Source organism: Takifugu rubripes, chromosome 18 (assembly GCF_901000725.2).
Source record: "Takifugu rubripes chromosome 18, fTakRub1.2, whole genome shotgun sequence".
Classification (NCBI taxonomy): Eukaryota; Metazoa; Chordata; class Actinopteri; order Tetraodontiformes; family Tetraodontidae; genus Takifugu; species Takifugu rubripes.
Window position 1 is genome coordinate 185,078 of NC_042302.1, and position 22,184 is coordinate 207,261.

General features: G+C 47.8%; 1 protein-coding gene across 6 annotated transcripts; it reads left to right on the forward strand.

The window, feature by feature from the left end:
• The first annotated feature begins 1,860 nt into the window (after positions 1–1,860).
• Positions 1,861–20,886, forward strand: large1 (LARGE xylosyl- and glucuronyltransferase 1). Of its 6 annotated transcripts, none has more exons than XM_029825550.1 (17): positions 2,988–3,267; positions 3,350–3,596; positions 4,097–4,151; positions 4,440–4,627; positions 5,846–6,144; positions 6,957–7,039; positions 7,850–7,973; positions 8,053–8,224; positions 11,643–11,747; positions 12,387–12,499; positions 14,809–14,934; positions 15,072–15,227; positions 16,094–16,257; positions 16,336–16,614; positions 16,689–16,835; positions 19,090–19,285; positions 19,378–20,886. In XM_029825550.1, exons 4-17 carry the CDS (start codon positions 4,522–4,524, stop codon positions 19,573–19,575), a joined length of 2,268 nt encoding a protein of 755 aa, XP_029681410.1. In that variant the 5' UTR covers positions 2,988–3,267; positions 3,350–3,596; positions 4,097–4,151; positions 4,440–4,521; the 3' UTR covers positions 19,576–20,886. The 6 variants fall into 6 exon arrangements, with proteins under 6 accessions (XP_011611441.1, XP_029681410.1, XP_029681409.1 ...); XM_029825549.1 differs by having other exon boundaries at positions 3,361–3,596; XM_011613139.2 differs by lacking the exons at positions 2,988–3,267; positions 3,350–3,596 and adding an exon at positions 1,861–2,269.
• Positions 20,887–22,184: the final 1,298 nt, after the last annotated feature.

The following is a 22,184-nucleotide window of genomic DNA, read 5'->3' on the forward strand; positions in this document are numbered from 1 at the left end:
AGTTTGCTTATGTCCATGGGGTCCCCTCCTCATACAGTTGGGTTTTTCACCTGTTACTTCCAGGCTGGACTATTGTAATTCTTTATTATCAGGGTGTCCAAACAACTCTTTAAGAAGCCTCCAGCTGATCCAAAATGCTGCAGCCAGAGTTCTGACAATTGACAAAAGAGATCACATAACTCCTGTAATGGCGTTGCTTCATTGGCTGCCCGTTAAATTTAGAATAATTTTTAAAACCTTTCTTTTGACCTACAAGTACCTCAGAGGCCTAGCTCCATCCTACCTGGAGGAGCTAGTGACACCTTACCAGCCCAATAGACCACTCCGCTCTCAGAATGCTGGTCTACTTGTGGTTCCCAGAGTTTCTAGAAGTAGAATGGGGGGCCGAGCATTTAGCTACCATGCCCCCCTGCTGTGGAACCAGCTCCCTGTCCAGGTACGGGAGGCTGACTCCATCTCTACTTTTAAGATTAGACTTAAAACCTACCTCTTTGAAAAAGCTTATTGTCAGTAATCCTGTAGTTCCAGTTATTATCCTAGACATAATTATCATATTTACAGGATTGTCTAATTATTAGGTTAATATCTTAGTTATGCTGTGAAGAGAATTATTATATCTTGTTAGCATCTTTTATCTTGTTAGCATGTGTTATACTATATGTTTTTGTTTTCTGTTACAGTTAGTTTAGAAGTTAGGGATAGTATATAATCTTTAGTAGGAATAAGCATAGGCAAGTCAGTTGACCCTTCTTTGACATGAATGTTGTTTAGACAGTTGGAGCCAGGAGGAGACAGTCAGACGGAAATAAAACGTGACAGAATAGTTTACTGGTGTTGATAAGTTCCTGGGCAGGAATATGACCTCTGACCTGGCCATCTGGGAAGATAATGGAGAAGAAGGACTGCACCAACACCAAATGAGGCGGGAAGAAGAAGATGAGGTCACCCAAGAAGAAGGACTGGATTGGACTGAATTAGCATCAATAATTTACATATGTGTTTCTATAAAAGACTGGGTCAAGGGATAGTTAGGTTGTCAGACTTCATGCCCTGACAATTGACTCTGTTGTTGCTAGGGTTATGAACTGGCCCAGAGCTCTGTAATATTTGTATCTTGAATTGATTCCATGTGCTAAATACATTTTGAAATTGGCATTTGTTTACTTGAAGTCTTCATTCAAAGAACACGCGGATTGGCAGTGACACACGAGAGGTATTGCGATCCAACAGCTGCTAGAGGCCGAGGCTGCCGGGGTCCAGAAACATGATCACTTTCACCAGGCTGCTGGGTCATGGCTGCCCCCCCCCCCCCCCCCCCCCCCCCCGTATCCACCTACAGGTATCACCAACTTCATAGCTGTACTCTGGCCTCTGACCCACTCAACTCTTCTACTAACATCTTGTTGTAATTAATCTATGTGTATGAAACGATATTGCCATGTCTGGACAACTCCCGACACAGAAACTTGTCTGTGATCAACGGGGGCATGTTGGACAGGGTTACTTTGGTGGCCAGCTGGCTCAGAGGCAGCACCGCCTCGAATCTTCCACCGACACTGATATTGGCCTCCACCAGCCAGTTTACCTGCTCCACCTTCTCCACGAACACCATGGCCCCGTTCATCCAGGCAGCCGACTTCATGGACCCATGTCCGATCACACCCCCCCCCCCACTGCTAGGGCCACCTCCTCCATGGTGTACAGAGACCCCCTACCTTAACGCCATGTCTCTGCGTTAACCGGGAGAGATCCACACTACCAGCACCAACCACCATGGCGTCAGACGCCAAGGTTAAAAAAAAAAAGGGAGAGAGAGAGAGAGGGTGGAGGCAGCGTTTTGATTGGCTCCTGGCTGCTGGTCAGGAAGAAAGAGCTGCTGTGTTGGGCCAGCAGGATCCAGGATAAGCGGGTCAGCCAGTCCGGGATCCGGCCCCGGCTCCCGACCAGCACACACGCGTCATTTGATCTGGATCATATCTGCACTGTGCACCGCCTTCTGGTTTCTCGCATCCTCCTGGCCGCCCCTGGAAGAGCCGGAGCAGATTCCATCCTCCTGCGGCGCCACTAATGCACATTTCTGTGGGATTAAAGTCTTTGTCCGTCTCGGAGGAATATCAGCGCCATTGTTGTTTCTTTGGAAATGATCGCGTCTGGCTGCTGACCAGGCTGCGGCTGATGGCCGCGACGATTCTACTCGACCTGCAGGCTGCTGAAGCCCAGATGAGGACAGGAGCCAAGAGTGAGTCCTAGAGACTGGAGCCGACAGCAGGTGAGTGGACCCGCCGCCATCCGCAGCTCCGACGCTCACCCCAGGTCCGAACACGAAAACCTCTGCGGGTTTATTTCCATCCAGGCCGGTCCTGGCCCAGTCCGTGCGGCTCCGCTGCGCAGGCAGCCGGGCTACTTCAGCAGAAGCATCAGAACCTCCAGCGTCATAAAGAATGTGTAAAGACGGGCAGGATCCTGCTGCTGCTGCAGATCTCCTATGGTGATCTACTGAATCGTGTCGGTGCAGCAGCAGGGATCCATCCACAGCTGAGGACGTGATGGTGACCCGTTCGACAGAGGGAGTGTCACCTCGCACCACCTGCAGGGGCATTGCTTTTAACACTGGGGAACTGTTACCATGTCAACTCCACACGCATCTCCAGCCAGTCGCCTCTCCTTTCTACCTGTTGTGGGCACCAGATGTTCACAACCATCGCGGCGTGGCTCCCGGATCGGGCCATGGTCTCATTACCGCTCTCGAAGACTGTAATATAAGGATTTTAACTGTGTGGGTTGAGTAAGAGCTATTGAACATTAGTTAACTTTACATCGGATTTACATGTAACATACGGTAAGATCATGAAAACCTATAGGCAGGGTTTAGTGAAATGATTACACAAGCACATGTTTTATTTCGTTTTCATTTATTGAATTAGACAAGAAAGTTATAAAAACCGAGTAAATGCTTGTTGAGAAACTTCATTACCCAGAATGCTTCCCGTCGGAAGTGCTTTGGGACTTAAAAAACACAACAGTCCTGAGGGATGCCGATAGCGATAGAAGCAAATGTGTATACACCCTTGTATCGTTTTGGTTTTAATGGTTAAATAGCTCTCAGCTTTGACCTAGGGTCTCTTTTTATTATTTGAAGAAAACCACGCTTCACTATAATATTCTTTTACGGTGCTATGGTCACTAACGCGAGAACTCCCAACACCGGCTGCTAGCTAGCATGCTAATAGGCAGCCCTGAATGTCAGGTGATTGCAGCGTTTGAATGGTGAGTATGGTTAGATTTCTGGTGCTGCTGTTTTCCCTCGCAGCTTCCTGTGCAATAGTTGGTGGCTAATATTAACTTACAGTGGCCGCGCAGCCATGTGTCACACAAGAGTCTGCAGGGAGCCGTCTGGAGAGCAGCTGTGGGACATAAACCCTGAAAGAGACGATGTAACAACGCTCCCATCCATTGTTCCAACAAACGGAAGAGCTGCGGGGAACAACAAGAATGAAAGGCAGAGACAGCTCACCATCACCAGAATCATGGTTATGACAGGCTTGATGATCGAGCTGGAAGTGAGGGACCCCTCAGGGAACAACAGGAATTTGTGTGTAAGGGGTTTAAATGAATCAGACCTGCGCCCCTGAAACGAACATGACTAATTTGGGCTGTTTTGAAACAGGGTCTATTTTATTTATTTCAGTCAATAGGTGGCAGCTGTTGTTTCCAGGTAATGAATCTGAACACAGGAGTTATGAGGCCTTCCCTGAGACAGGGAGCTGATCGGTGATCAGTATTGATGTGAAGAAGTAAATGCTACAGCCATGAGGGGTTTCACTGGAACACTGTTGTTACCTTGGTAACAGCTATTACTATTTGGCATTAGCTTAGCATTGGTTCTGAATGATGTGTGTTGATGTCTTGTCCTGGTGTGGTGGATGTCTGCAACATACGTGTACTGCGTGTTCTTCAGGACCTGGTTCCTGAAATTTGGACAAATTGGACCCAGTTTTGAGCATAAATGTCAAGAGAAAACAGTCCTTCCCACTGCGCTGCCACACGAGTTTAGTGATGGTCAATCATATTGAGCGGTGCATTTTTCTTCCCACAGGAAGAGGAGCACGCACGAGCCTTGTAATGAAGTAGCAGGCTGCAGCTCTTCTGTGGTGAGTGTCATCAAGCTTCACACTCCTCCTGCTCTAAGACGGACACATTTTTGTGTGTGAACGCGGGCCACAGCTCAGGAAGCAAAGAGCTCGTCTCCAGTTTAGAAGCCAGCCAGTTTAGAAGGCTCCATTGATATTCTGGGAGCTTTGGTCTGGAGGGCTTCACACGTTCATGTTTGGCCCGTTTTCTTAGTTCTGCTCCATAAGGTTTCCTGCTGTTGTCCTGTATTTTCAATCCTTGCGTATTAGAACTGTAAAATCTATTTTCTGCTCTCTCTTCTTCTTTAGTACCATGAACCATCCTGGGCATCAGCTGCTCCCCACTTAGACCTCCACTTTACCTACTTACTTACTCTTTCTGCAAGGCGAAATGCTGGGAATGTGCCGTGGTCGCAGGAAATTCCTCGTGGCTTCCCTGGCTCTGCTCTTCATCCCAGCCCTCACCTGGCTCTACCTGTCTGTGGGCAGCTTTCAAGGTAAAAGCCAAAGAAATCTGTCAGCACATCCGGTCATCATCTCGTCACTCAAACTGTCAATAAAATCGTCATACCACCACCCGTCTCCTTTACATCGTCCTCATTACCCTGTCCACTGTCTAGCAGCACCACCAGTGGCTTGACTGTGGTGTCCCAGTGTTGTAAACTGGGGGGCAGCTTTAGCTGGAGGTGTCAGACAGGACACGATGCGGCGCCATGTGAAGCGTCTCTCACTGATGTCAGCGAATGACTCATGAGTGCTGTTGCAGACATCAGAGAGTGGAACCACAGAGACGCTTCACACGGCCAAGCCACACAGTGACGCTGTCAACCGTTGAAATCAAGGCGTCGCTGTCCTCAGAGAGGATGAGAGTGTTTGCCTCTGCACTGACACCGCAGGAGCGGGTAAATATGGCAACACACAGTAGAGATGTGCATTTCCTCTGTAGCTCTGGGCCGAAAGCCTCTCCTACCTCTGGAGAGAGACATTTGGCTTCTCTGTCACATCGTGTGTGGATTCTGATGGGTCCAGTATTGAAAGGGCTCAGTGTTCAGGATGAGTGAGCAGAGCCTGGAGCCCAGATTTCTACATTCCAAACACATGGTCATGCTTTGCTTTCAGACATGCAGTAAAGAAGATATTCGTGATGGCGCATTCATTCGCAGTCAATATGGAAAAGTCCAGACATTCGTACATCCACTGAGGTGCAGATTTGACCTGTTGCCCTCAGCTTCAGCTACCTGACGGGGCTTCGGCAGCAGCCTGGAACAGTTCAGAGCGTTTCTGCCTCACCTGCAGCCTGTCTGGCCTGTGCCTGGAGTAAAGTCTGCTCTCTCCTACTGTTGAAAGGCCTTGTGGTGTGAAAATCACGTTTTTTCTGGTCTGTACAGAAGGGAGCTGCTCATCCCTGAGCTGACCACATGGGAGGATTTGAGAGGAACCTAGTCCTCCAAAGCTGTCTTTAGGGAGAGAAACCTTCCACAAGTGGCAGGTGGATTCGGTTTGATAGCCTTGCTGTTGTTGGACAGCTTAGTGTTTGGAGACGATGCCTCTGACCTTTACCTTAATCATAATAATGATGATTCCAGGTTAATAAGGGGTGTTGTGTATGAGTAGCCTGTGCTACTGCGTATGTATACACACGCCGCCTCAGCCCACACATGTGGCTGAAGTCTAACATTTAAATACAGTAAGTTTCTCCTATCCTCGTTCCATAGTAAAGCCCCTGACCCTCTCTCCGCTGGAACTCCAGTCATCCACACTGGTGGGCAGAGGCGGCGAGCGTGAGGCCTTAGAGCTACGGGTCCGTGCTGTGGAGGAGGAGAACCAAGCCCTGCGCCGGGAGCTGAGCCGCCCACCCAGGAGTCCATCTGCACGGCTTCCTAGTGGTGGCCACCATGCCAACCAAAGTCGGACCCATTCAGAGGAAGGCACCGGTGACAGCGAAGGCCAGAAAGCTGCTGTGGTGAGAAACGGCTCCGATTGTGTGCAGCAGCCAGCAGTTGACAAGTGCGAGGTGAGTTTTTCAGCTCCCCTCTTGATGAGCCTAAGATTGTGCTTTACATTACTGCAAACAGGGTTTGCATTGATCTGCTGGAGACCAGATTACTATTGCTGGTGAACTCCAGGATTTCCGTGATGTAAAGGTTTTAGCACCTATAGCGGTCTGGAGCTCAGCCTTCCTGCTAGGAAGCAGCTCAACTGCTTCTTTAGTTCTCACCCAGCCTAGCGAGGGAGCTTCCTGCATGGTGATCAACTCTTGCTTTCAGCAGGACTGAGAAAAAAGACGTTTCAGGGTCTGTGTAAAGGGAAAAAAAGCAGTGTAAACCAGGGTAGCTCTCCAGCTGTCAAAGGAGGGGGTGGGGGCGTGGGAGAGGACATCGATCTCCCAGACCTGGCCGCCACGTCAGTCAGCTCCTCAGTGTCTGGGGTGCAACGGCAGGACAGAAACACGCACCACTGGCCTGCTGGACGTTGTAGATGTGGACCAGCTGCTGGATTGTTGCCCTCTGACCTCTCTTGGTATCTCTTCCTGGTCGTGGTGCACATTGAGTTACCATCCTGGAACTGCAGTGAACAGGGTCTGCAGGCTGCAGATACGCCTCATGAGAACCCATGTTTGGAACATCTAACCCCAGAAGGAGGAGGAGGAGACCCACAGGTTGACCCCGAATGCCTTTATTTACCACCACATGGCTGCAGACAGCAGGAACCACTGCACTGTAGTTCATTTGTCTTTTCTGCCCCCGATCCTTACACTAATGGTATATATTATGTCATGTACATTATTATATATCTTTAAAACTGCTCTGCTACCTGTCTCCACAGACGATCCACGTGGCCATCGTATGTGCAGGTTACAATGCCAGTCGAGACGTGGTCACCTTGGTCAAATCCGTTCTCTTTCATAGGTACAGTAATGCTTCTTACATTTCTACATGTGGTCTTTCTGCACAGCAAACCCAGGAGGTGGCCTGAGATGAACCCGCAACACCCTCCGCTTTCACTCTAAAAACACTCTAGGTGTTCCACAGGTGTGGGGGGGATGTTGCTGTTTAGTCAGTGCTGGTGCTCGTGGTCCAGGGTGAATTCCTACCTCTGACCTTGTAGCTGGGACCTCTGGCCCTGTAGCTGGGACCTCTGGCCCTGTAGCTGGGACCTCCAGCCCTGTAGCTGCTTGAGTGGACCAGGTTGCCCTGAGCTCTAGAATTGTTCAGCGTCTGTTGCACTTCAACCTGACAGCATGTGTCCAATGTTCTGAGCTTTTTGTTAGATGCGTCTCTCTTTTAATGCGCGGCACTGTGAAAAGATGTGTTTATATTTACCAGGACACTGTTGGCCTGACAACGCTGATGACGAACACAAGCATAATAACAACAGTAATAACACTATCACTCTATGAACTGACAGCAGTGCACATTTTAAAACTGCCTTTGTGGCGTCTGTGTGTGAACCTTTGTGTGTGGACTGTTTCTGACAGCCATTGTTATACTGGTTCCTTTCACAGTAAAACCCCTGCAGACATGTCATAGAGGTGTACGCTTATTACTGCATCCACTGGATTGACTGGTGTGACTCGTGCAAGAGCAGCGTTTAGCTACTGTTACACGACAACAGCTATATTGGGAGGCTTTGCTGGCTGAGTTCTTAAAGACCATCAGTGTGGTTGAGATACTCCTGTGGTGCTGATGGAGGTGCTACCCTGTCTTCTGTGCCCACAGGCGGAACCCACTGCATTTTCATTTCATCACAGACTCCATTGCTCAGCACATCCTGTCCTCGCTGTTCCACACTTGGATGGTTCCTGCTGTCAAAGTCAACTTTTATGATGCAGATGAGCTGAAGGTGAGGAGCAGAACCAGCAGGAGGCCCCAGACCTGCTGTTACAGACTTACAGTGGGCTGAGACGTGCATTGTGTTTCAGTCAGAGGTGTCCTGGATTCCAAACAAGCACTACTCTGGGATCTATGGCCTCATGAAGCTGGTGCTCACCAAGACTCTTCCCTCAGACCTGCAAAGAGTCATCGTCCTGGACACGGACATCACCTTTGCCACGGACATCGCTGAGCTGTGGGCCGTCTTTCACAAATTTCGAGGTATCGGAGTTTTAGTTGGTTCTTTCTAAACGCATCCATGTAATAAATGATCACCAGCAGCATTGGAAGGTTCCCAGTTTCATTATGAGCCACCCTCACTCATGTTAATACAAGAAGAATGTGGTCAGAAAACGTTATTCTGACCTTTACCTGTTCAGTTCCTGCAGGGAGGGGCTAAGGGTACATCAGAGCCTCTTTGATCTCATCTAATAGAAATTATTTTAGTATTACGTCTTTATTATATGGCTACAACCTGATGTGAAAGTGTCCAGCAACACTTTTGTTCATCAGCTGGCTATGGAGGAAACCTGAGGAAGCCTCTCAGGCCTCCCAGCTCCACTAGCTGCTGGAATATGTGCTGCCGGTCTGTCTTTGATAGAAGTGGAGCTCGAGCATAATGGAGCACGAAGATAATTAATGGAGCTGGGGTTAATTAAAGCTTCTGAAATGTGAGCTGTTGGACAGAAAAGTGGAGCGATGAGAGTCATCTGTTTAAAGATTTATTGGTGCTGTCCTGCAGCTGAGGACAGCTGGAGGACTTGAGATCAGTCTTCATTAAAAGTGGACTCTGATTGTCCATCTCTGCAGCCATGTTCTGTGGTCTGGCTCTTCTCTGTCACCTCGAACTGTCCTCAGCGATACTAGCCAGCTCTCAACATGTGCCTCTGAACGTTCCTCATTATGGAGTTACGGCCAAATGAGGTCATTAGCTGCTACAGATAGTGGCATCAGCTAAACCAGTGCACGTTTTATCAAGAGCTCCACCTTTTGTTCTTCAAAACGGGCTAAAATGTCCCACCGGACCAGCTTCACCTCCAGACTACCGAGAGACCGACTCAGCAGGACTCTGGAATTCATTTGTTACTGGAATTTTAGCATAAACCACCAGGAACAAACATGAACGCACTACAGGATGTGTTAAATCAGGAAAAGCTCCTAATGGACTAGCACTGAGTCTGCTGGTCCACCACTGTGTGTTTTGAGTTTTGGGTTTCTTGGTTTTGGGTTACATTTCAATTAGTCAATCAATCTTTATTTATATAGCGTCTTTTACAATCAATTGTGTCAAGGCACTTTCCAGAATCCCAGGGCCTGACCCCCAACAAGCAACAGTGGCAAGGAAAAACTCCCCTTTAACAGGAAGAAACCTTGAGCAGGACCAGGCTCATGTAGGGGGACCCTCCTGCTGATGGGGGGCTGGGTAGAGAGAGAGGAGAGGGAGAGGAGAGGAGAGAATAGGCATAGATCATAGAGAATACATACAGAAATACATTATATTAAATATATTATGCTGCCAGTAGAGCCAAGTTGAGGAGGTCAGTATGCAGCTCTGAAGGCAGCGATAGCTATAGATGCATACAGAAGGGGGGGGAGACAAACTACACATTTGTGAGATATTTGCAGTCTTCAGCTGTCAACATCCTGCTGGGACATCCAGTCACGATGGGCACACGCTGCTGATGTCTGACATGGTTTAAACAACGTCTGTCCGTCCGTCCATCATCAGCTCAGAACTCTGCATGGTTGAGACCACAGTTGCTATTGAAGTGGCAGCACTCACTGTGGGTGCACGTGGCTCTGCTCCCAGGGGACATGTTCGTCTTTATTTCTAATAATAACCTCTGCAGCTTACATTGAGTTTTCAGCTGTCAATCTGAGCAAGAACTAGCTGGATCAGGTGTGAGGGATCACTCCATCCTGAAGGAGCTCACAATGTAGATTCTAGCAGCAACTTGTTGATATTCAAGTCAGTTCTACAGTTATGAGTTCAAATCCAAAGCAGGTTAGAAATGACTCCAAACCTGTAGGCTGTAGGTGCAGTGGTAGACTTAGACCTCCACACCTGACCTCTGACCTTCTCAGAACTTCTCCAAGTTCTGTCAAAGCAAAATAGTAAATCCAATGTGACTTTGACATAATTCTGTCACCGATTCAGCAGAGGAATGTTGGAACTGGCTAAAGTCAGGAGATAAATTAACAGTTGCCTCAAGATTGGTCTGAAAAGGAGGCAGAACCAAAGTGTGGCATGTCCTCAGGTGCTCAGGTGAAGGCATCTGATAATCAAGCAGAGGAGGGGAGGAGGAGAACCTGGTCATGACCCAAGGAACAGCACACAGGCTTCATTTAAGGTGGCTCAAGGGGCTGAAAAGAGGGGAAACCCCACCAACCAGCAGCTGATACACGTTCTCCAATTATGTTGTCAGCAGAACCTCAAGCAGACAGGCTGGACAGAACACGTTCAGGTCTTTTCTCTCAGAGCTAAGTGACATGACCGATGTGTCCTTAAGAAACATCTGGAGACGAAATACAGGCTTTTCCTCCAAGGCCACATAGAAGAAGCTCTGATCTTTGCCAGCACATTTCTGTCTTTATGATGATGAGATCCCTCAGACAGCACTTATTAAAGTTACTAATGATCTTCTTATAGCTTCAGATCATGGACTGGTCTCTATGCTGGTTCTGCTGGGCCTCAGTGATGCTTTTGATACAGTTGATCACAGCATCCTGTTACAGAGACTGGAACATGTAATTGGGATTAAAGGGACAGCACTAGACTGGTTTAGATCATATTTATCTGATAGATACCAGTTTGCTCATGTCCACGGTGTTCCCTCCTCATACAGTAGGGTTAGCCATGGAGTTCCACAAGGTTCTGTACTTGGACCAATCCTTGTACATGCTTCCCTTAGGAAACATTATTCGGCAGTATGGGATAAATTTTCATTGTGCTGATGACACTCAGCTATATTTATCCATGAAACCAGAGGAGACAGAGAAGTTAGTGAAGCAACAACAGACCCTGCCTTTTTAATGAGTTTGTTGAGTCTGTTGGCATCCTTTGCTTTAATGCCTGCACCCCAGCACACTACAGCAAAGAAGGTGGTGCTAGCCATGACAGACTGGTAGAACATGTGGAGCATCCTGCTGCAAACACTGAAGGACCTGACATAACATCTTGGGTGTTCTCAAATATGCTTCCTTTAAAACTGCCACCAGCTCTGCTCTCCCTGCTCATCCCCTCACACTTTACTTCTCCTTTCCTGAAGTCCTCTTCTGCATCATTCTTCCTATCATCTTCTGGATCTTTTGCTACTTCTGTTTTTACCCCAGATTCCTTTGGTAAAATGCTGGTTTGGTGTTGAGAGTGTGATCCCAGGTCCAGCCTTGTCCTTACTAAAAAGATGCCTGGTTAAATTGCCAGAGCCCGTGTGAGTGTGCCGACAGGCCCAAGATTAATAATGTACCGGTACACTTCTCCAGCCATCCCATACATACAGGCAACATTAGGGCCACGGCCATGTTGGGCTGCATTTGAGATGGTGATGGACCGGCCAAACGTGCAAAAGACACGCAATAAAAGCCTGAATGCTTAAATGAGAGATTGGGATGACGATCGTCTGCTCTTTTCTGTCTGCAGGTCAGCAGGTTCTGGGATTGGTGGAAAACCAGAGTGACTGGTACCTGGGGAACCTGTGGAAGAACCATAGACCTTGGCCAGCTCTGGGCAGAGGATTCAATACAGGTTGGCATGGGGGTTGACACGTTAGCATCATAACACAGTCTGGCTTAATTTAACCGGTGCTTTTAAAAAAAACACGTAACCTTCAAATAGCTAAACTCTCACAGCTTTTATCGTGAACGCTGATGTGTGTGAGATTTAAAGATAACGAAACCCCAAAACCACTTTTCTCTGCTGTAAACAAACAGCTTTGGGTAAGAGTTACTGTTGCTGATTGATTCTGGTTCCGTATTTAAAGATGGTGTATTTTTTTATTAAAGCAACCGGACATTACAACAGAATCTTGGTGTTGGAGCGGGCTGAGCATGTCCTAACTGCTGCAGGAGCTCCGCCCACTTTGACAACATGCTTTGAATTCCCCACTTAGATGCATGTCAGCCAAGACTGAGGGGTGCCATTTATACAGGAGCCTATGCAGCACAGACAGCAGGTCGGCTGTGGTCGGCCATGTTTGAGCAGGGAGACAGGTGGATGACAGGAAGGTAGCAGAGACTGTGTCTAACTGACCTCCACCCATGTGACTGTGGTGCTGACGGGCTCTCTGACTGTGATGGTTGTGTTAAAGGACTCTGAAGCCTGGCTGCTTGTTCTCTTTAGCAGAGGCCTCTGACTGAGCTTGTGTCTCTCCCTTCCTTCCTTCAGGGGTCATTCTCCTCCTCCTGGATCGCCTGCGGAAGCTGAGGTGGGAGCAGATGTGGAGGTTGACTGCAGAGAGGGAGCTGATGAGCATGCTCTCCACTTCGCTAGCAGATCAGGTAAAAACAGAAATCCAAATAGTCATCAAGACGGTTGAACAGACGTGTGGTGACAAAGTGACTCTGTCGGCCATGAGAAAGCAGATGCTAACGCTACTAGCCTCAGTGCTGCCCTGGACCAAACAGCTGTTGCTAAAATCCCAGCCAGATAAGACCTCTGTCGTGTCTTCCTGCTGGTTGTCACAGCAGCTCCAGACTGAGGGTGGCACTCACTGCTCAGCTTTACTATGAAGGTCAAAGGAAGCTCTGTCAAGTGTTCTGTCTTCCATCACAGCACAGATGGATAGCCAGCCATGAAAGCTTCATTAAGTGAAGTCCCATGAGAGAAAGAGGCTTCCTTCTTCTGCTGCCTGTATATGAGCTCGTGTCAGATGTTTGCCCATTTCATCATGTCTCCCTTGAGGGTTACAAATGTTTCAGCCTAGTGTGTGTGTGTGATGTCTATACAGGAGAACATCTCTAAAGAGAAGTGTGTTCCTCACATAAGTTTGTTATTGAAAGGGAAACCCAACTATCAAGACATTTAAACCTGATTAAATTCCTTTTAATTTATAAATGACTGTTAAAAACACCAGTGTCCTGGTGTTGTCACCGTGACCGTGTGTTCAGATTCATCTCCTGTTTCTAATAACACTGAGTATATTTATAGTCTGGACTCCTGCCTCATTTCTCTACCAACTGCACAATTTTGGACAGGAATAAATAGGATTAACTGGAGGGGAGGGGAGAGAGGAGAGGAGAGGGGAGGAGAGGAGAGGGGAGGAGAGGAGAGGAGACAAAAGGGGAGGAGAGGAGACGAGGAGGGGAGACAAAAGGAGTGGAGGAGAGGAAAGGAAAGGAAAGGAGGGGACCTAAAGACAGAGCTCATGTCATTCCAGGTTGATGACATCATTAGACCAGAATGACTTTATTAGATGGAAAGACTCTTGTGTTTTCATGCAGTGATACATGTTCTGTCTGGCATCACTGAGATGAATCAACCCGTGGTGCACGTAGGACATGTAGGACACACGGGATCAGCAGGATGATCAAAGCTCTTCCCGTTGGTGCTTTCATGTTGCTGCATTACTGTTACAGAGGGGACAGGAGGTGTGAAGGCTTTAGAAGACCTTCAGCTCTTCTTCAGTCCTTAAGTCCTTCATCTCCCTCTTTTCATGGTTCTGCAGCTACTCTCCAGGTCTGTTTGAAGGCACCGCCGCTGCCTGCTGCTAAAGCCAACAGTAGCATTGCTTAGGGGATTTTCTCAGGGTAATTTTGGCTGCTCCTCTTTCCAAACTAGAAATATTGGGCCTCATTCACCAATATGTTCTTAAGAATCTTCTTAGATTCTTTCTTAAGTTGTTCTTAAGAAGTTCCTTAAGAAAACCCTACGTCAGATTCATCAATGCGTTCGTAAGCCTCAGAATTGTTCGCAGCTGTGTTCTTAGATTGATGAATGCCATCTGCTCGTAAATTGAGAGCACGTGCCAGGTGAGTCTAATTAACATACGATTAGCATAAGTCGGGCAATTAATTGCGCTCGAGCGTGAACCGCGTGCCTGCAGTCTGGCCCCATCATTGCGTCAGGACACACATCCTCACGGGGTTGTGGCTCTGTGTCCAAACACATCCAGCGCCCCTTTAAAATGCCGATGGTGCGTTCAATGGTGGAGCGACTGCGCGCATGCATCTGATTGAATAAAATTTCCTGTGGAGTCTGAGGGTTGGTCAGTGGTGTCAACAACCAGGGAGCCAGGGCATATCCTCGATCCCCTAATAAAATAAATCAAGATAAAATCAAATAAAAAGACAGGTTTGGCATGGTTTCCAATTTGGTTGATTAATGTTAAGTCATTGGCACATTTACGTAATTTTAAAATTCTCTGTAAATCACAAAAAATAGGAAATAAATAAATAAATATGACAGAATTATCATTGTAATATTATATTTTATTGAACTGCACAAGAGAAGAAAACACAACCATGCCAACATGTCGGCACTGAAATGTGCATAAGAGTACTCCTGAGTGTTCGTAGGATTTGTTCTCACCTACGCATAAATCCAGCATAAGAAGAAATTGGTGAATGCCACAATCTTCGTAAAATGTTCGTAATTGGGACTTAAGAACAAATTTGTTCGTAAGAACGGTTCGGGAATGAGGCCCATTGTTCTTGGGTCGCTGGAAAACGTGAAGGTGCATCATCGAGTCTTAATATTGTGCCGTTTAAATCTAAGAAATACATCAGCTGCCATGTGATGTCCCCCCTATCAGATGCTGTTTGAGACGATAACAGAGTGTGTGTGTGTGTGTGTGTGTGTGTGTGTGTAGGACATCTTCAATGCTGTGATCAAACAGAACCCGTTCCTGGTTCATCAGCTGCCGTGCTTCTGGAACGTGCAACTGTCTGACCACACCCGTTCTGAGAAGTGTTACAAGGACGTGTCAGACCTGAAGGTGAGCTCTCGGGTCCAGAGACACTCCATGATGATCAGATCCAGGATGTCCCTGGTTGTAGCCAGCAGGGTCATTCTAGGCTAAATGTGTCTGTGTGTAGGACCCTCAACTTCTGTCTTTCTGGCTCTTTGGCTCAGGTGATCCACTGGAACTCTCCAAAGAAGCTGCGCGTCAAAAACAAGCATGTTGAGTTTTTCCGGAATCTCTACCTGACCTTTCTGGAGTACGACGGGAACCTGTTACGCCGAGAACTATTCGGTTGTCCCAGCGAGACGGACCACAACAGTGAGAATGTAGGTGGTCCAGACACAACGTTGACAATAGGAATGGTGAGGTGGCCTCAGAAAACACACTTTATGTTCTGAATGCCGTTCTTCTCGCATCAAAGCACAACCTGTTCCTGCATCACAGTACACGAGAAGATCAGAGAAGGTTCGGTGGTCCAGGTCAGAAAGAGAAACTTGAGTGGAGATTCTTTCCACAAAGCCTGATGTAGTTCAACTTGATGATTGTTACAGCTGAGGGACTCAGAACATTGCAATCTTCTTGAAGGTCATTACCAGCTTAGCGACCATTAAATGGTCCCAGTCTGGTTCAGGAGGATCTGTTATCATGCAGAGGACCAGATCACTGACACCCTGAACCTAGAGGGTCAGACCCCAACGGTCACTGCTGAAGAAGCTGGTGCTCTTGGCTGTATCCAAGAACCTTCATGGAGGGACCAATGGAAGGGAAGAAGTTGTAGGAAATCAAAGAGTACCTAATAGAAGCACAACCTGGAGTGGATCAAGGAACAAAGAGATTCACCAGAAGTGGACTGCAGTTGGAGTCAGAGCTTGCAGATGGATCCAGGACCTGGATACAACCGTCACAGGTAGACCGAACTATAATAAAGGGGTCAGACTTGATCTGGTGGTGCCACCAGCAACCACATCAGGACTCTTTTCTAAACAGTCCAACATCATTGAGCTGGTGAAGGTCACTCAGGTCTGGGCTCGTCCAGGCCCACAGAACCTCTGTAGGAACACCACACACCAGCTCCTCCTCCTCCTCCTTGCTTCTGTACCCATTTAATCAGTTGTAAAGTGTAATGAGCCCAGTGTAGAATATGTTCATGATGTAGATGTTGCATGAGAGCAGAAGTTCTTTCTGTCTGCAGCTCCAGAAGACCCTGTCAGAGCTGGATGAGGACGACCCCTGCTACGAGTTCCGTCGAGAGCGGTTCACTGTCCACAGGACGCACCTGTATTTCCTGCACTATGAGTATGAAGCAGCCTCAGACAACACTGACGTCACTCTGGTAGCCCAGCTGTCCATGGACAGGTAGGGTTGGGGGGGGTGGTTAGAGCTGTGGACTCTTGTCAGTCCTACACACAGTTGTCCATGTCCCACGCTGCACAGGCTTCAGATGTTGGAGGCCATTTGTAAGCACTGGGAGGGCCCGATCAGCTTGGCCTTGTACCTGTCTGATGCCGAGGCCCAGCAGTTCCTCCGCTACGCTCAAGGCTCCGACGTGCTGATGAGCCGAGGCAACGTTGGCTACCACATCGTCTACAAAGAGGGTCAGTTCTACCCCGTAAACCTGCTGCGCAATGTGGCCATGCAGCAGGTCAACACTCCATACATGTTTCTGTCAGACATCGACTTCCTGCCCATGTACGGCCTCTACGAATACCTCAGGTAAGACATTCCCCCGTGGCCTCGGCTCCCAGAAAACCTTCACAAGACTTTTGAAATCTGTCAAATGTTTGCAGGAAGTCGGTGGTGCAGCTGGACATGGCCAATGCCAAGAAAGCTTTGGTGGTTCCAGCGTTTGAGACTCTGCGCTACCGTCTGTCCTACCCCAAGTCCAAGGCTGAGCTGCTGTCTCAGCTGGACATGGGCACGCTCTTCACTTTCAGGTCATTCCCTCCTCTCTTCTGCTGGCTGACTTTAGGAAAGCTGTTCTCAGGCCTCCGCCCTGTCCTCTGCCAGTTACTCTGTCCCTCTGGCAGTCTATAGCTCAGGGGTCACCAACCTTTTTGAAACCAAGAGCTACGTCATGGGTACCGAGTCGTGGAAAGGGCTACCGCTTGACACACTCTTCTAAAATAACAAATTGTGTGTGTGTGTGTGTGTGTATCAATAACTTAGAGTGGGTAACAGAAAAGATCAATATTCAACACTTTATTATTATTAATCTCAGCAATTGTTCACTTCTACATTTGATCAGAAAGAAAATGTCGAGTTTTCACCAGACCCTTTCAACCATAAGAAACTAAACCATTTTAACAATTCATGAACCATGTTTTTAAAAGTTATGCAACATTTAAATAAATAAAAATAACATTGAATAAATCTTAACTGAACAAATCTACTGCAATTCTGCTCAAAATGTGTTACATTTTATAAACACACTTTTTAGCTCATGGGCCTTCTCTGACTGTAGAATGCTTCCCGGTGGGTAGTTAGCATTAGCATTGTAGCTTTCATGACGCGTAGTGAAGCGTCGCTCCACATTGTGCTGCTTCGCCGTCATCACAGTCGCCCCACAAATGCAACATACACACCTTCCTTTCACAGTAGTAAAATACTACTCTTCCTCCCATTCACTTTGAAAATGATGAATTTACTGTCTTCTTTTTGCCATGTTTTTGGGGTAGAAAATTGCACTCCACTCACCATCTTCACTGCCTGCGAGTTTATTCTCCAAAAGCGCAAAGGTTCTTTCATGCGCACAATACTGACCTTTGAACTAGGTCAGAGTTCACCTTCACTTTATTTATATTTTTATTTATTTTTAAGATATTGTCATTGTAAAATCTATGTAAATGCAGGTGTGATTTAAAAGAAATAGCGGTAGAAAATATTTTCTTAGACGCACCTCACTTGCGAGTTTTGCTATTTTTAGAACAGGCTTGCGGGCGACTTGGTGCCCACGGGCACTGTGTTGGTGACCCCTGCTATAGCTTGTACCTGTGTGTCCCCCTCCTGACCCTGGGATGAGTCATGTAATTATATTGCTCCTCCCCTGAGAGCCACATTGTTTGAATGACTTTAAAGTAGAAATATGATTTTGGGCTTAGTTTTCCCATCACAGCCATCCTCCTCCTGGTGGGATCTGGTGTCAGGAAATGGATCTGGTTCTCTCTTGCGCTTGTTGTTTACCTGGGTGTAATAGTAGGTTGCAGCCTTCCTTCCAGGTCCCTCTGCTTGGTGGAACATCAGGTAGTACTCAGGTTTGTGGGCGGTTTAATCAAAGACCAGAGCCCTAAACAGCTCACCAGTCCTCTCCTTCAGAGTCGTCTCTTCCAGAGTCTTGTCCTCCAGAGTCTTGTCCTCCAGGGTTGCCTCCTCCTGTCCTCTCCTCCAGCGTCCTCTCTTTCTGTCCTCTCCTCCTCTCCTCTCCTCCAGAGTCCTCTCTTCCAGTCTTGTCCTCCAAAGTCCTCTCTTGTGTGGAGAAAGCACTGCCTGTCTACTTGGACATGGTTGGCCTACTAAGTGAAGTAAGAGGATGGTTCCAGAGTGTGTGGATCTATTCACTCGATTGACATTCCAACAAATGCTAAAGGAGGATGGCAGTGGAAGGACATGGTGATTGGATGGACATGGACAAGACCACGACACCACAGACAGGAAATCCCAAGCATAGATGAGGGAGAAGACAATGGTGATGTGATGGCAAAAGCAAGTGAGCAGCACAACAGACCTGAGGAGAAGGCATGTGACTCCAGGCCTGACAGAGGTTCTTAGAGGAGAAAAGTTCTGCCTCCTGACCTGGTTTCAGTTCAAAGAAGTCCTGAAGATTACACCCAGCAGATGAGGGACCTTCTATGTTGTTCAGTTGCTGTTTCCTGGTCCTAAAATTTGATTACTACCGACCAGTAGTCGGTAATCAAGTTGTCTTTGTCGGCCCTTGAGTTGTGCTCAGTCCCCATCCTGAAGCCCCTGTTTCATTAGGGAGGGCCTTTGGGTCACTGGTTATGTGGGACGTGCAGGTGGGGACCACAGTGACTTGATGGTCTCAGGAGACCTTAACCTTGGCCTCCACACTGTTAGTGATAGCTTCGTGGTAGATCAAGACCAGGGTGAGGTCTGAGCTACTGGGTGGGGGAGGGGCAGTCTAGTGCAGCAGGACTAGTTTTTGATGGGTGTGGCGCCTTCCTGTCTTCGCAGGTATCACGTGTGGACTAAAGGCCACGCACCAACTAACTTTGCCAAATGGCGGACAGCGACCACAGCCTACAGGGTGCAGTGGGAGGCTGACTTTGAGCCCTATGTCATGGTGAGGAGGGACAGCCCTGAGTATGACCGCCGCTTTGTGGGCTTTGGATGGAACAAAGTGGCTCACATCATGGAGCTGGATGCACAGGTGAGTCCATCACTGAGCCTGGTACAGGTTCTAGCCCAGGGACTCTGACTGAAGAGGCTGAATATGAGTGTTCTGTCTTTGTGTGTCTGCAGGAGTTTGAGTTTGTGGTCTTGCCCAACGCCTACATGATCCACATGCCCCACGCCCCCAGTTTCGATATCACTAAGTTCCGCTCCAACAAACAGTATCGTATTTGTCTGAAGACTCTGAAGGAGGAGTTCCAGCAGAACATGTCACGGCGCTACGGCTTTGCCGCGTTAAAGTACATGACAGCTGAGAACAATAGCTAGCCACCACCGCATCCCTCTGCACCTCTGACCCACACCTCCTGACAGCGTGGGGTCAAAGGGCAGGGGGCCACAGAGGAGTACCGGCCCAGATCAGATGGTAGAGGGACAGGCGTCCCTAAGACTTGGATAGGAACAGTGTGCCTCAGTGGGGGGCTCAAACAGTCTGAGTCCAGCCTCCAGGAGGAGAGGTCTCCTGTCAGGATGAAGAAGGCTGTTGCCCTGATGCGGGAGCAGACTTCTAATGCCTTGCAAGGCCAGTGACATGGCTGCAACACGAGTGTGTGTGAGCACGGATGAGTGTGAGCAGAGAGTTGTGAGACGTGCTGACAGCCGGCTTCTGAGACAGCAGCAGTGGACGGACGGACGGGGGGGACTGACAGCGTCTCGGCCCCCACAGACAAGGTCCCAGACCCAGAAACTCAGTTGGCACCGTAAAATCCCACCTGTGAGCAGCGATGGGGGAGCTTCCAGTCAGACTGAGGTCAACAGGAAGAAATCTTGAGCAGGACCCAGCTCATATGTGGAGACCCCCCCTCCCCCCACCTGGTGATGGAGAGATGGGCAGAAATAAGAGAGGAACAGACTACACTAGTTGGTTTCGGAAATACTGAAGCTATAGATTGAAAATAAGGTCAGAGGTCAGCAGGTCAGTGATGCCTCCAGGGAGAGAGAGAAGCACAAAACCATAGAAGAAAAGGGGCGTATTTCAAATCCACGTCAATCTTAGTGGGTGAATGTGTGAGCATTTCTGTTGTTGGGACGGTTTGAAGAATCCAACAGCTGGGCTCCTGTGGAGCTGAAGAGTCTGCAGAGAGGCCGAGGTCGGATCAGCGGAACAGTGAGAGGAGGAGTCAGCTGGACTTGGATCCATCAGTCCTTCCTGAAGCCATCCAACTGAGCCAAGACCCGTTTGGCTCTTTGTCTCCTTGTTTTCTACTCGGCGCTTTAACCGAGTCAAAAAGAAGATATGACATCCGAAGGAAATGAAAGGGAAACGTCTGTCTGTTTGCTATTAGCATGAATGTAGCGATAGCCTGAACAGGGTCTGACCTGCTGACACCTGCATCACTGCATTCATGCTAATCACTTCATCAGAGTGCAGGAGGTCTTTGACCGGTTATCTTAGTCCTGTGATCAGGGTCAGGGGTCGGCTAGAGGTCAGTCAGGGTCGGAGGTCAGTCAGGTGCTGCTCTGTCTTCGTCTCAGCCTTTGTCGAAGTTGTCATTTAGCTGCTTCTGAGGAAGTTGGTGTGTGTGTGTGCTTGAGGGAAATTTCAGGTTTCTTCGAAATTGCTGAAGTTTGACCACTAGTTCAAAATTGGGAGGGGATTTTTAAATCTAAAAATAAATATTGACTTGAAGTTCACATCAATTTTTAATGTTATATTTGATTTGTGAGTGTTTGCTTGTGCGTCCGTTTGAATTTATAAATGGTGAGATTTTATCTTATATGAACATTTTCTGCTGGTTTTGTCTTTCTGTGAAGGTGAACTGTTCAGGTTCTTATGAGGAAAGGAAGAGTTTGGAGAACAGCTCCCGTGGTTGCTGCAGAAACTGTGAAAACATTGTCAATACATCTGTTTTGACAACAATGTGTGTGTGTGTGTGTGTGGGTGAGGGGGCTGCAGCATGTCAACAGCATTGAGCTATGCAGCTAGCTAAATAAAAGCAAAGGTTGCTTTGATCCCACCTTCTCTCCTTTTGTCCTCATAATTAATTAACCCTTTGATCGGAACTCTTCCGTCACACTTGAATTCTTCCGTGGCCTGAAGTGAAGAAAGAAACTGGTTACTTCACCTGAAGCATCAGCCACTCCGTGTTCTCCCAGGAAGCTGCAGCACGCCGCTGACCGCTGTCTCCCACCCACTCACCTGGGTTGGACTGCCTCTTCCACAGGGTGGGGGGACAGATGCAGAAACGAGCAGAGGAAACACAATGGAAGACATACAGCAGCATCGCCAACCAGCTAGAAGGGACCTGCTGGGGACCATGGAGGAAGATCTGAGATCAGCCTGAAACTGCCGGTGTCCTGGTACGAGTTGGGAGAACCTGGCGTCGCTCCAGATTCAGTTTCATATTCAGATTTCCTTTACTTGTCCCACAACGAGGAAATTTATGGCACAACAGCAGCAAAAACACACAGAGGAAAAGACAGTCAGGAATACAAGGATAGAAAAAGAACTAAGTAATAAATATATAATACAAAAAATTGAAATAATAGAAAATATATAATAAAATAATCCAAGATAAATGGATAATTAGCCTGTTTGTATACCTGTAAATAGTACAGAGAGGGGATTACCTGAAGAATATACATATCAGAATATATACAGTGTGCAAAATGGTTGAAATGGTATTAAAGAATTGTAATGTTATTGTGTGAGTCCAGTGGTAAAAGTTGTTATTTATTTTTGTCTACTAGTCTAGCAGGCGTTATGTTTATTGTGCAGTCTGACAGCAGCCGGCAGGAAAGATCTGCGATACCTCTCCTTCACACAGCGAGGGTGGAGCAGCTGCTCACTGAAGGAGCTGCCCAGTGCTGCCAGGGTGTCCTGTAGGGGGTGGGACATGTTCAACATGGATGACAGCTTAGCCATCATCCTCCCGTTT

Bases quoted from the DNA above. Each gene is read 5' to 3' on its own strand.
- large1 (XM_011613139.2), top strand. From the start codon at position 4,522: ATGCTGGGAATGTGCCGTGGTCGCAGGAAATTCCTCGTGGCTTCCCTG. The intron at 7,040-7,849 runs GTACAGTAATGC...CTGTGCCCACAG, and splicing joins AAATCCGTTCTCTTTCATAG to GCGGAACCCACTGCATTTTC. The intron at 16,836-19,089 runs GTCATTCCCTCC...CTGTCTTCGCAG, and splicing joins GGCACGCTCTTCACTTTCAG to GTATCACGTGTGGACTAAAG.